This window comes from Stegostoma tigrinum, chromosome 3 (assembly GCF_030684315.1).
Source record: "Stegostoma tigrinum isolate sSteTig4 chromosome 3, sSteTig4.hap1, whole genome shotgun sequence".
In the NCBI taxonomy this organism is placed as follows: domain Eukaryota; kingdom Metazoa; phylum Chordata; class Chondrichthyes; order Orectolobiformes; family Stegostomatidae; genus Stegostoma; species Stegostoma tigrinum.
The window spans coordinates 32,339,229-32,353,327 of record NC_081356.1 but is presented as its reverse complement, the minus strand read 5'-3'; the positions used below and the strand labels follow the sequence as shown (position 1 = coordinate 32,353,327).

Genomic DNA, 14,099 nt, shown 5'->3' with positions numbered 1-14,099 from the left:
CACCAAGATTGATAGTATAATGGATAGTGAAGAAGTTTATCTAAGATTACTGAGAGGTCTTGATCAGTTGGGTCAATGGGCTGAGGAGTGGGAGATGGAGTTTAATTTGGATAAATGTGAGGTACTGCTTTTTGCAAATGGAATAAGCATAGGGCTTATACAGTTAATGGCATGGCCCTAGGTAGGGTTGTACAACAGAGAGACCTAGAGGTTCAGGTACATAATTCTTTGAAATTTGCATCACAGGTAGACAGGGTGGTTAAGAAGTTATTTAGCGTGCTTGCTCAGACCTTTGGGTATGGGATGTCATGTTGAGGTTGTAAAGGACAATGGTGAAGCCTGATCTGGAGTACTGTGTGCAGTTCTGGTCACCATGTTATAGGAAGGATATTATTAAACTGGAGAGGGCTCAGAAAAGATTTACCAGAATGTTGCTGGGAATACAGTGTTTATGATATAAAAATAGACTGGAAATGCTGGGACCTTTTTTTACTGGAACACCGAGGATTGAGGGGTGACTTTTACTGAGGTTTATAAATCATGAGGGGCATAGATAAGGTGAGGTGAGAGAAGGAGATTTAAAAGGGACATGAGGGGCAACTTTTTTACACAGTGTGGAAATGAACTGCCAGTGAAAGTGTTGGATGTAGGTTCAGTTACAATGTTTAAAAGATACGCGGATAAGTTCATCGACAGGAAGGATTTGGAGGAATATGGACCAAGCGCAGGCAGTTGGAACTAATTTAGTTTGGGAACATGGACTGGTTGGACCAAAGGGTCCGTTTCAACGCTGAATGATTCTATGACTTCAGAGCAAATTGAGTCCTCCTACTACACGGGAGAACCACAGGGTAGAATACCACAGTGCCATGCTAGTGAATAAGTGGGCAGGGGGGCACTGCTAAGATGCAACACATCACCTTCCTAGCCATCCCTGACTTTCTGTTCCACCCAGGGAGAGGCCCACACTGTGGGCATACTAGTACAGGTTGGTGTTGAGCAATGGTGGGGCATGGAGAGACCTCTGTGCCAATTAAAGTCACTTCCCTACCTCCAGCTCCCTTTAACCCAACCAACCCCCAACCTCTCAAACCTGTACAGTGAAGTTATTGGGAATGCAGGAACAATGTATCTGATGCAAAATATCACTCTCAGTTTCGACAGCATCTCAAACACAGTTCCTTACTATTCATCATTTCCCACACTTCTCGAATAATTTCAGTTTTGCTGTGTTATTAGCAATAGGTCACATTCTTGCATTTAAAATATCCAAAGTTGTCTCACATTAATCCTGAATTATATCCTTATAGCCTCCTTTGCCATTTGTTATTTGCCATACTTTTTTATGTCATGTTGATGTTGTCTGGTGTTATTGTTGAGCTCTTCTGATTGCAGGAAAAATTGAAAAGTCTGGCTCAGTGTCACCATCGACTGAAAGCCCCACGCTTCTTCCACAGCCAGACTGCACACCTGCAGAACAGGAGCCTTCTGGACCAGGTCGTTCCAGGGGACTGATGGAGACATTACTGGAAGACTTTGAGATACAGAAGGTTAAACGGAGAGAGAGGCGGGACGAGCCCAATGTGAGCAGCTGAGTCTTGTGTTGGCAATGCTGGAAGTTAAGGGGGTTGTAGGGTCCATTCAGTGAGCGAAGTGGGGAGATTGACCATGGGCCCCCCCGTGCCTTTGGAAGAGTTAGCTCACCCAGTCTCTTTGTCAGCATTTACTAGAAACAGGAAGGATTGTGTGTTTGGGAGAAACTGGTGTACCAGTAATGGCACTGAATTAGTCATTCAGAGTCCAGGGCAGTTGGTGGAACTTATATTTAAGTTCTCAATCGGGAGTTGGAAACTAGTCTCAATATGGTGAGCAGGAAACTATCATTGATTGTTGTAAAATAAAATCTGATTCGTTAATGCCCGTTAGGGATGAAAATCTGCCGTCCTTATCTGGTCTGGCCCACATACTCCCTTAACTGTCCTGTGAAAGGGTGCAGCAAACCTTTCATTTCAAGAGTAATAAAAATCCCCATCGTGTTAAAGAAAAAGAACTTGATAGAAGCCTTTCAAATATCAGATTTGGTTGAGATTGCCATGAAAATGATTGTTCACCCTCAGGTGTAAACCAGAGGCTACTGCATGAATGTGAGCAGTGAGAATGGTGCTAATTGGAATAGTTCTTTCACAGAGCCAGCACAAACACTGAAGAGCCAAATGGCCACTGTCTGTGCTACCTGACTAGGATTGGATATCTTTACAAGAAGAGTCAATGAATTTACTTTCCCACTATGATCCTTCTACCTCAACAACTTCCTCCCATAATTATCTTTTCATATGGTCAAATACAAATGAGATCAGGAGTATAAAGGTAAGTAACAATGATGATAAATCTCAATCAGAATGAAGAAAGGTCAGTGATGACCTTGACGGGGATCGGAAGAAGACAATTTAAGATCAAAGTAATTGTATTTCCATTTGCAACCTATTTAGCTCATCTGAGGGTTTCTGGAGGTGGCCAAGTCTTGCGGTTTCGCATTTGTGGTCTTGTGTGTTTTCTGAATCTTGTGCCTTTTTGATCTTTTAAATTTGCTTGCACCTGTTTGCTTTTTGAGTAAAGACCCAAGAGTTGGATAGTGAATTATAAGATATTCATCCCATTTATCTGAAATAGAAATATAACAATAATCATGTTACACTTATCACCGACCTGAGGACAGGCATGGTAAAGCAGGATAAGTAGCTCTGATAGGAAACACCCTTGGAAAGTTTCTCACATGTCCCCCCCACCAACAACTGTCCCATCCAGTAAAAGTCCCTAATGCCCATTTTCCAATCTTGTAACAGCAAATGCGCAAAAAATGGAAAAGTCTTGCATTTTTTTACAAGGCCTTTCATGACCCCAGGACATCATAAAACCACTTTACAGCCAGTGAAGTACATTTTGAAGTGTAACCACTGTTGCACTATAGGAAACATGACAGACGTTATGCCCGCAGCCAAATCCCACACCAGCAACACGTGAATGGCCAGCTGTACCAGGAGTCCAGTGGGGGATGTAGATTGGAACGTGCCCATGTTGAGCAATAGGGTGTAATGTCTACAGAAGAGAGCATGGATAGGTATAAAACAACAAATGAAACTACAGAAAACTTGACAGGCGAGGCAGCTGCACAGGGATAATGGCACTTTGGACTTCTATTCAAGAACACCACACTCATGTTCAGGGCACGTGTGTTTGAAACCCAACATGGTAAAATAATTGCCAATCTATTCCTTTTACGATAAGCAGCTCTGGTAGAACATTCATAGAATCCCTGCAGTGTGGAAGCAGGCCATTCAGCCCATCAAGTCCACATTGACCCTCTGAAGAGCATTCTACCTCATCTCCATAACCCTGTGTCTTCCATGGTCAATCAACCCAGCCTGCACATCCCTGAACGCTACGGGCAATTTAGCATGGCCAATCCCCTTAATCCGCACATCTTTGGACTGTGCGAGGAAACCGGAGCTCCCAGCAGAAACCCACGCGGACACTGGGAACATGTGTGAACACCACACAGACAGTCACCCGAGGTTAGAATCAAACTCTGGTCGCTGGCGCTGAGAGTCAGCAGTGGTAACCACTGTGTCACCATGCCACCTTTTCCAGATGGTGAAATTTGAATTCCCTAAAAATCTGGAAATAAAATCAATCCTAATGGTGACTGTGAACCACTAATCAATTGTCTTTTTTAAAAAACCCACCTGGTTCACTAATGTCCTTTGAAGGTGGAAGTGTATCATCCTTAAATGGTCTGATTTAGATGTGACTCCAGGGCCATAGCAACCTAGTTGATTCATCACTGCTGTCTGAAATGGCTGAGCAAGCCATTCAGTTTAAGGCCATTTAAGAATGGACAAAACAAATGAGGGAACGTTACCAGAGACACCCACATCCCAGGAAAGAATAAAGATGACAGAAATGTACTGTGTGTATCTCATTATCTTAGCATGTTCTGCTCCCCTTAATGGAAAGGACGAAGCTGCAGGGCTTTACATTGTTGTAATGTTGCGCTGTTTTACATGGCACAGATGGAGTAATCAACTTCACCAGATTCGGAATCCCAGGAAAGTGAGTTTGAAAAAACGGGTTCAAGTATCAATTAATTGATCCACGATGACTCCTCATTGGTTACAAATCTCTGCAACTGTTTTTTCTCTCTCTCTCACACTGCTTCCTTCTTAACCAGCCTAATCAACCTCCCCCATTTGTAATAACACAGCCACATGTCTGACTGTGGTGCCAGCTCCTCCCATCACTAGCAGCTGATCTGTGCCAAGGCAATATCTAATGAGCTGACACTCCATGTGCTTCCTGACCTCCCTGTCTCAGTAACAGCAGGTTCATCCTTCCTCAGCCTTAAGGAGACTCGGGAATAACACTCAGAACAACTTGCTCAGGCACGGATAAGTTACTGATCTGTTGTTGAGTGCGTTTTTCTGGGCAAACTCCTGTGACCTTTCACCCATACTCCTAACAATTTTAGCAACAATGAATTTCAAGTTTAAGCGGTCGCGTGTGTTCATCATCATGAAACAAACTTGGGGTGCTAAATCTTACAGTGCTAAACTGTGGCTACAACCAAACAGGTTTTTGTTTGGTATTCTGGCAACATTTGTAGCCAACAGCTAATTCCTCTTGCTCCTCATTATCAGCAGTAACTGGTTTGGGTGCTAATACATTGAATTGTTGCGTTATGGAGAGTATCTGCTGTATCTTCTACATGTTAAAGTAATGTATTTTGGATGTTTCCAATGGAATTGCTTCACTCTCACAATTAGAATGGGGCTAAACGGTCTAAGTTATAGTAAAGGCTGAGGAGTGTGTTTGTAGTGATGTGCTGAAGGGAACGTCATGACTTTAAGTATGGGATCCTTATCTGGGCCTGTGATGATTTGCAAAAGGGCAGGAATGACCAGTCCCTGGGGTCTCAAATGGCCCCGCTGCTCTCAGTCTAGCATGTGTGTTCCCTGGCTATTAGGGGTAAAGCATTCATCGAAACTGAGGTGTTTAAGATCATTACAGCTCAGCCTTTTTAGGGAAGCACTGCTTCATATAAAGGGAAGTGGAAATCTAGAACTGTCTTTCCCCACAAAGCAAGTGAAACTGAGAACCAATTCTTCAAAACTGAGGTTTAATATGCTTGTTTCTAGGCAGGTTTATGGTCTGAAGGTGGGTAAATGAGGTTCAGATACAGATCAATTGTAACCTAATTGAATGGATGAACAGCCTCCTCCTGTTCCTGTGTTGTCATCGCTTAAAGAGGCGATTCAGTCATAGCTTTCGAGAAATAAATTGAATAAGTAATTGAAGGAATGCTGCAGGCAAAGAATGGGAGAATGAGGCTAGCCACATTGGCTGCAGAGAGTCAACATGGCAGGTTGAGTTGCCTCCTTCTGAACAATCACCATTCTGTGATTCCAAGAACTATGATGGTGGAGACGTGTTCAAATGGACATAGGCCAGTCTCCAGGTAGAGGAAAGGTGTGTGATACAGACAAAGTGAGGAAAACAACATGATTAAAATGAGGATCAGGGTATTATAGCATCTCTCCATTCTGACCTTTGGAAGTGCCTCGAAACAAGCTGAAGACACTAAAGTATTAAACAAATGAAAATATTTTCTTGTGTTCTCCTTCATCCAATCGTTGATTGTTTCTCCGTTTACCATGTGGCGGTCACAGCAGATACTCGCGTATCAAAATTACAGTCAGCACATGGCAAAAAAGTGCTTGGTAGTCAAATGGGCTAAAATAATTTGAAATGTAGTGTTTATATAGCCCATGTTTCTTGTAGCCAGGTGTTGCTGTGGATTTGTACCAACAAGTGCTCCATCTCATAAACAGCTGTTGTTTTCCATTAGTACAATGTACATTTTCTCATAGTTTACCCAGGCTGGGCTTGAGTGTGGTATCCAGCATGAGCTGTGTTTGACTGACTGGTTGGCCTTACAGCTAGTCCTTAAGAAAGCAAGCCTCTTTTGATAATGCATTCCGAATCAGAATCACAAAATTGACATGGTGCAGAAGGAGGCCACTTGGCCCCTTCTGTCTGTACTAGCTCCCTGGGCATTTTGACTTTGTCATTTGTCCTGTTTTTCTCCCATAACCATGTTCATCTTTCTACCGGAATAATCATCTAATACCCCCTTGAATGTCTTAATTGAACCTGCCTCTGCTACATTTGCAGGTGGTGATTGCCTTTGAATAGGCAGACTCAATTGTGCGTGTGTACATGAGCATAAGACAAAAATTCTCCATTGTTTATTCATCCTAACATTAATGTCACTGAAGATGTTTGATGCCACACAAGGCAATGGACCCTACTTGCTTACCATGTCATCCACCATCTCAAACAACTACTCCCTCCCCCACTGATGCACAGTGGCAGCAGTGCGAACTTGCTATAAGCTGCATTGCAGCAACTCACCAAAGCTCCTTTGACAGCCCCCTCCAATCCCACGACCTCTACCATCTAGAAAGGTGAGGGCCATAGATACATGGTAAAGTCTGCAAGTTCCCTTCAAGGGACATATCTTTCAGATCTGGAACTGCCTCACCATTGCTGAGTAAAATCCTGGATCTCTCTTTTTAATGGTGCTCTGAGTGTATTTAGACCACATGGACCACAGCAGTTCAAGAAGGTGGCTTACCACCATTTCTCAAGGTTAAGTAGGGATGGACAATAATTGCTGGTCTTGCCCGCAATGTTCACATCCCAAGAACAAACAGTAGAAATTCATCACATCTGGCCAATCAGTTTGCCAGATTATTGCAATTGATATTCGTTAACATGCAGTCTCGAGCCATTATTAAAGTTTTTTTACCTCAATTCATTCTGAAAAAGTATTCTGCCAGATTAATAAATACATTCAGGGACACACAGTGTCATGCTTGGAGTTCAATAATTAATGTGTTTCATTACAAATCATTTTATTTAAATACATTAAGGCCTAAAAGAATAAAATAGTCAGATTGAGACTCAGGAGCTGCAGATACCATGCACTGATCTGAGGCTGTTTCAAGAGGAAGTCAGGAACACAGTTTCAGTATCTCAAACGGATACCATCATGTGACAATTATGAATCAATCCAGCCTCGGTTAGCCAATGATATCTTTAGGTACAGCCTGTTTATTGATTTCCACAAATACATCTCAAAGTGACTCTGAGTTGAGTGACTAACAGCAAAGACTTGCAACTGTGAATGGCTCCCCAGTTTCTCATTTAGAACATTGGATTCCTATGTTGGAAATATCGCCAAAACAAAAAGGCAGACAAAGGCTTTAGTGTGCATCAGCGACCCTCAGTACCACTAAGTGCCTTGGAGTAAGGTCAGGCTGAGAGCATGAAGCAGTCACTGCAAAGTGGAGCATCCACTCCATTTATTCTTTGTCATTGTCAAATCCACACGTTAATTCCCTAAATGTGTCAGTAAATGTCAATCAGTATTCACCAAATGAAGTATTTTTAAAACAATTAATATTCACAATGAGAAATAGAATGGTTTCAAAATTCTTAATTCTGGAAATACAAGAATTGATATTTAAATTGATACATGAAATGAGATTGTTAATTTTACACCTCCACCCACATCCTCCAAATTTTCACCGTCATGTCACTTGTAACCAATACTGTCCACATTATTCAATTGAGAGGCTGCTTGGATGGCAAAAGAACAATGCCACAAAAAAACATGAAAAGCAGATGTTTAGACTGTACAGCACCTGAATGATTTCAACTGCCATGATGTGGGATCACTCCTGAATCACTAACCGTGTTTGAGGGATTAACAGGCCTGCCAACGTTCCCAGTGCTTTATTGTTACATCTCGGATTCCTAGCAATTTTTACTCCAATCAAATGAAAATAGAACTCATCCTAGAATTATTATTGCGGCTGAACATTGAGGCACCTACACCCTGTGTAAACCAAAATATCAAGATTTCAAGTAACCTGTTAGCATGAAATAGGAGCTCACTTTGAAGAATGAATTTGTCATTCAAAACTTCTACTGGCTTTTCTTTTTCTTGCTCCCTCACACCCACTCACTTGCCTTGTAATTTTTCCAGGTCCTTGAAGCTACCAGGGTGACCCGTCGAAAGAGCGCTATGGCTTTGCGCTGGGAGGCTGGTATATATGCCAACCACGAGGAGCAGCAGTAATCCTTTACATCGTCACACAAGGGAAAAGGGTCAAGAATAACTTGTATTTGTTTTATTGCTATTGTTGCTGAAGGACTGATGCAATGCAGCGCATTTATTCATTTGCAAAGCCACCTGCTCTGTTGGAAGATCTAGTGGTTACCTTTGCGAGGATAATGAAATGGACTTAGAGCCACTGAGGTTTTAGATTCAACCCAGATACTGCAAAAAAAAGGATTCCCTAACAGCGACTGCATAATGTGAAGAGCCAATTGCTTGTATATGTATAAATACAGTTGTTGTCCCTGTATCTTTTTCTGCACAGGCTATGTTTAATTCACAGATACACAGGCTCCCAATGCTGTTAGCCTCCATGTATATAGCCATGGTCAATCGTTTTGGTGTATGCTTTAATTTGTTCTTGGGTTGTAGGGTTTCTGGCAAGGCCAGCATTTATTGCCCATTCCTACTGCCCTGGAACTACTGCAGTCAGTGTGGTGTAAGTCTTCCCACAGTGGCTCGCTCTTTCCTGTCATGCTTTGCACAGTGGTTTCAAAGAGTGATTAAAAGCTGATCACATTGCTGTGGGTCTAGAGTCATGTAGAGGCAACATGAGTAAGAATGGCAGATATTGTCCCCTGAAGGATATTAGTGAACCAGTTGGGTGTTTACATCAATCTGGTTGTTTCATGACCATTGTTAATGAGAATCAAAAATTATTCAACATCTTTTTATTTGATTAATTGAATTTAAATTTCCAGCTAATGTTCTTGATTTGAATTCTTAGATCTAGATCATTTGGCCAGATGACTAGATCAACTGATATTACCACTGTGCTACTGTTTCCCATATTTATATTTTATATTCCCTTTTAATTAAAGCTATTATCTTTCCTACCTATCTGGTGGAAATGTAGCTTAATGCTGTTTTCAAGAATGGCAAGGAATTTTGTGTAAAGCAATAAATTTCACAAAGGTGCTCAGCAGGACACTGTAGAATATCAGGCTGAATCAATTTGTTATTTTCTCTTTGTGAACACCCTGAGCCTGCAATTTTATCATTGACACATTATCTAAGCGTTGGCAGCAGCAGAGACACAGTCGCCCTTTTGTATGCTAACTGCACAGGCAATGGACCAAGAATTTTGCTCCTATTTTCTTAATTTATTGCAGTGAATCTAGTCACATGATGTAGGAGCAAAGTGCCATTGGACTTGCTCGTTCATCACTCCAGTGGAAGTAAAAGATTTGCAGAGAGAGTTTCCTTGGTGTTGGATGAAAACCAACAACGGGACAGTGGATTTATCACAAAAGAAATCTCATTTCTTTTGGCAACCTGTATCTGAGGCACCCGAATCATGTGATAACATCGACTCTGAGTCTATGTTTTTCTAAGGCTACCCTTGGTTAAGGTTGTGAGGCCCAGATTCTCAGTTTATCTTGCAATTTATTTATCAGCATTCTATTGAAGAGGTGGACTGAGAAACAACAATATACAAAATGGCAGGATCAAACTGAGCTGCCCAAATGGAAACACGTGGACACTGTTAGTCAGAAAATCCCTGGGGCTTCTGCAGAAACTGTGTTGCATATAAAAATACAGCTTTGTGGGAGGGCAGTAAGAAGCACAGAGCAAAAGCATTAAGTTTTAATAAAAGTTAAGAGGACAGAATGACCTAGCATAGTAATTGCATGATCCTATTTTCATCAGGTAATCATTTGAGACTTACAACAGATTTTTAGTGTTCATTCCTGTGATTTTGTATCTACTAAACATGACTAGGGGCTGTCAGTTTTACTCGAATGCAGTGTTTTTTTTGTCTTAATAAAGTGACAAGATTATTAAACTCCCATTAGGAGCAACTTGTACTCCAGACAGTGTTAGAATGACATTGTGCCAGTGCTGTGACTTCATACTATGCAGTTCCCTGCCTTTTCAGTACCTCACGTGCATGTTTTTCAAGCGTAGACAGGATAATAACGGTGCAGACTTTTCGTCTGGACCTCAATCCCCATCTAAAGCTGTTAAGTCCCCTCATTGCAGCAGAGTATTAAGATATCATCAGTTGCATTTTGCAACATATAATTCCAATTTTGATTTTATTCCTTTATGTGTGGATAACACACAATTTGTTCTATGAGAAATTATTCAAAACTGATCCAACAAGCCAGCAATCTTGATGGGAAATTCATAATTACCACACTGTCAGCCAAGAAGCCCTACTTTCACTCAATATTCATGTAATGAGCCAAATGTACAAAAAACTTTTTTTTTGGTCATCCAGCTTTTATCCTGAGTAATGTTTGCAGCCATGTCATGGAGACTAATTTTCAATTCTTGGAGAATACAGACAATTACCATGAAGCCTGGCAACACTTATCTTTGCATTGTGCTCTCCATGTGTGTTTATTCCATTATTCAGGAAGCCCTACAATGTAAAGAATAGAAAGAGGCATTTTGAAAGGTTGAAATTAAATTAGATAAGGTGGTGTATCTTATCCGAGAGTTGAGGCAGGGAAAATTAACCAGTCAGCTTGTAGTCATTGGGCACTAACATTTTTTAATGGCAGCTCATTGCCATGTTTTGCTCTGAACACTCGAGCATTAGGGCACCATTACAAATTAGGGCTATTGATCAATACAGTTTGACAGAGACAGTTAATGGTTTTCCTCTGTGAGTATTTCCCTCCCCCTTCTTCTTTACAGAACCCTTTATGTTTTGCTGAAACATCTGGGATTTACAGGTGACCTTTTTTACTATTCTTTCATGAGATGTGGGCATCACTGACTAGGACAGCATTTAATGCCCATCTCTAATTTCCCTTGATAAGGCAGTGATGAGCTGCTTTCTTGAACCAATACAATCTTTGTACAGTAGGTAGACCCACAGTGCTAGTAAGGAGGGAATTCCAGGATATTGACCCAGCTACAATGCAGGAACTGTGATATCATTCTTACCAAGGAGAGTGTTGCCATGTGTTCATTGTTTTTGTCCTTCATCTCCTTAAGGAAAGCAAACAACTAAAATATTATTGTTTGGAATTCTATGGAGTACATAAACAGTCTCTCTTCACACAATCATTTTTGCCAAAACTGAAGTATTTAGAATTGTGTCTTTGATTTTTATTATATCTTTGTGAAGAAATTTCTCCATTCGAAATATGAATGCACATAATGAATGAATCGAGCTTGGTTCTGCAATCACTCAATTGCTATCTTTAGGGAGATTGTCAAACATAGAGGTCTTTACTGTAAAGAACACTGCAATCCTGGAATCAGTTATGAGAGAAATAATCTGTCACTCAGGTTAGTGCAACAAAAAATAGAATCTGTGGGAATACCAGCCTATTCCGACCTATTTGTGATGTCGGTACACTTTAGACAGGAAGGGAAACTCCAATCATTCCGCTAGGGTTTCCTGGATCTCAAAGGTTGATGTGTGCATGGAAAGGTCAGTACTTCTCAATAGCACACCCTACTTTGTCCCTGAACTTAGTACCAATGTGTATCCTGACCATTTTTTGTTGAAGAAGAAGCTTCTGCTCATTGTCTGTAAGGCTGTGCGGTAGAGATATTGTAGTTTTCATTCACTGTAAGTTGAGATTATGTTTATCTACCTGTCGATGTGTAAAAGTGGAATATTTCAGTGAGGTTGTCTAGATGTCATGACCTGATTATTTTGTGCTGTGTGTGCACTACATACTTGTCCTGCTTAAAGATATAGTGCAGAAAAGAAAGGAAGTAATATGCAGTATTGTCAATTTATTTTGGTATTGTGTTGATTACTACAGAGAGAAATAATGCCAAACTTTCCCTGCATGTAATTAATATGTAATTCTTTATCACATCATTTCATGTCTGTAGCACAGAAGACCACTAAACCCAGTCGTGTCCTCCAAACAAGCTTCTTTCCAACCCTCTGCATCAATCTAAGTACAGTGTTTCATTCTTGTCACCTTAATCTACTATTCTAGTTTCACCTTCAATGCACCTGTGCTCTTTGCCCCAACATCTTTAAGTTTATTTCTACTTCCAAATGTGTTAATTGAGTTTAAATCTACCAGTTGCTGCAGTAGAGTTAGAACGCATCTCCAATATTACTCTCTGGATTGCTAGTCCTGAGTCATGATTACTACACCACTGTAATACCACAGAGACAACTTAGCTTCATACTCAGCGTAACAGCAGTCCTCCAACTATTTGAATTTACAGCCCCCAGTTTTGCAATGGAAATATTTTGTCTTCTTTAAGTCTCCTTGCAATGTGTATGCACGGGGGATTCTGCATATTACTGTGGACGTCGTCTATTTAAACAGTAGCCACTTCCTTTTTAATTGGAAAGCCTTATTTTGTTCCATAATCTTGCCCACTTTTGAAGATTGGACTGCAGCTGGCATGGCACTGATGTTCTCAGTTCAAGTTGAAGGAAATTGATCACCAAAGAAGAGATCAGTCCAAAATCTACCTGACTTTTCCCAAACCCACCAGTGCTTTCTGATGCTAAGTTGGTAATTATGACTTGCCTTGTTTCTGAGACATACCTCTATTAATCACAGATTTACTTCAAATTTACAGCACAGAAACGGGGCATTCAGCTTACTTGGTCTATGCTGTGCGCCCCACATAAGCCTCACATCACCCTAACTTCATCAAAGTCCAGCAATATATATTTCTGTTGTTTTTTTTCAACAGAATATTCCTCTATCCCTCAGTGAACTTAACATTAATTCTCTGAAAGCTAACAGAATATTGCACAGTTAGTGCGAACACCAATCTCACTAGTAGAAATTCTGTTGCTACTGGTGCAAATTAGGGCCCAAAACATGTGATATGGTAGACTATGCATATTAAAATGAGGACAAGGCTAGTGTAGAATGTGTGGTATAAAATAGGTAATATATGATAACATGAATACGAGTTAATGTAGGTGATGTGATAGTGCAAGGAGTGATATGAATTAGACATATTAAAAAAAGTAAGGTGAATAGAGTAGGCTATGTAATTACATTACAGCATATAGATCCCCACAGCACTGGAAGTGCCGGAAGGTTTGGGTGCATATAGAAGCAAAATGCATGTCATGAAAAGTAAATGCATTACAGGTTTGTGGTACATTGGTAACATCCATTATGATGTAGCATGCATCGAAATGTCATAAAAATGAAGAGTTTACTTGATGCTGTAGAGCATGATTGATGGTATAGAGTATATATGATGATGTGGACTATATGTAATGAAGCAGGGTGTGTTAGAAGATGTGGTACTGACCATTGAAACAGAATCAGTCTTCAGTCAGTCAGCCAGTCAGGTAAATGATGCTGGTCAATCACAATTGCCCAAAAGTTCAGAATGAGTCACTAATATAACTGATGCAACAGAATAACGTGGGTGGTTCTGATTTTTTTTTGTCGTTGTTGGTAATGCCAAAGTATTGAACCTTTATTTTCTCGATCTAATGTTCTGAACTTTTATTATGTAGTTATCCAAACAATGCCTAAACTTTATGGAATTATAAATATATTTTAAAGTGAATATTGGCTCAGTATTTTTGTAAGAAGAGCTCCAATGGAGTATGTATATCACTATGCAGGACTAAGTTGCAATAAAACCTGGCTTTGCTTAATCTTTCTCTTGTAATTATTATTCATTGTGTGGGGAACAAAAAGTTAGTTTTAATCCGAGGGAACTGGACTGCACAGTTGATGTGTGTGTGTGAGTTTTGACAATTGTTCCAATTATTGTTACTTCTTCTTGGGATATGGACATAACTGGCTACAACAGCATTTGTTGTCCATTTCTATGTGTTGAGAAGCAAACACATTTGCTGTGGATTGAGCCATACAGAGACAAGGTAAGGATGGCAGACTTCCTTCCCTTTAGTGAACTAGATGGGCTTGAGCAACAATTGCGTGTGGTTAAA

The 14,099-nt window shown here is 40.5% G+C and overlaps 1 protein-coding gene across 11 annotated transcripts in view; it reads left to right on the top strand.

Annotated features, from left to right (window-relative positions):
* Positions 1–13,804, top strand: part of LOC125451012 (paralemmin-2-like) — a 438,977-nt gene extending 425,173 nt beyond the window's left edge. For 10 of the 11 annotated variants that reach the window (XM_048527624.2, XM_048527622.2, XM_048527623.2 and 7 more), the window contains 2 exons: positions 1,396–1,583; positions 8,108–13,804. In XM_048527624.2, coding sequence (XP_048383581.2) covers positions 1,396–1,583; positions 8,108–8,200 — 281 coding nt within the window. In that variant the 3' untranslated portion in view covers positions 8,201–13,804. Of the gene's footprint in view, positions 1–1,395; positions 1,584–4,070; positions 4,111–8,107 lie in introns of all 11 variants that reach the window. The other variant, XM_048527625.2, reaches the window with a different exon arrangement.
* The last annotated feature ends 295 nt before the right edge of the window (positions 13,805–14,099 follow it).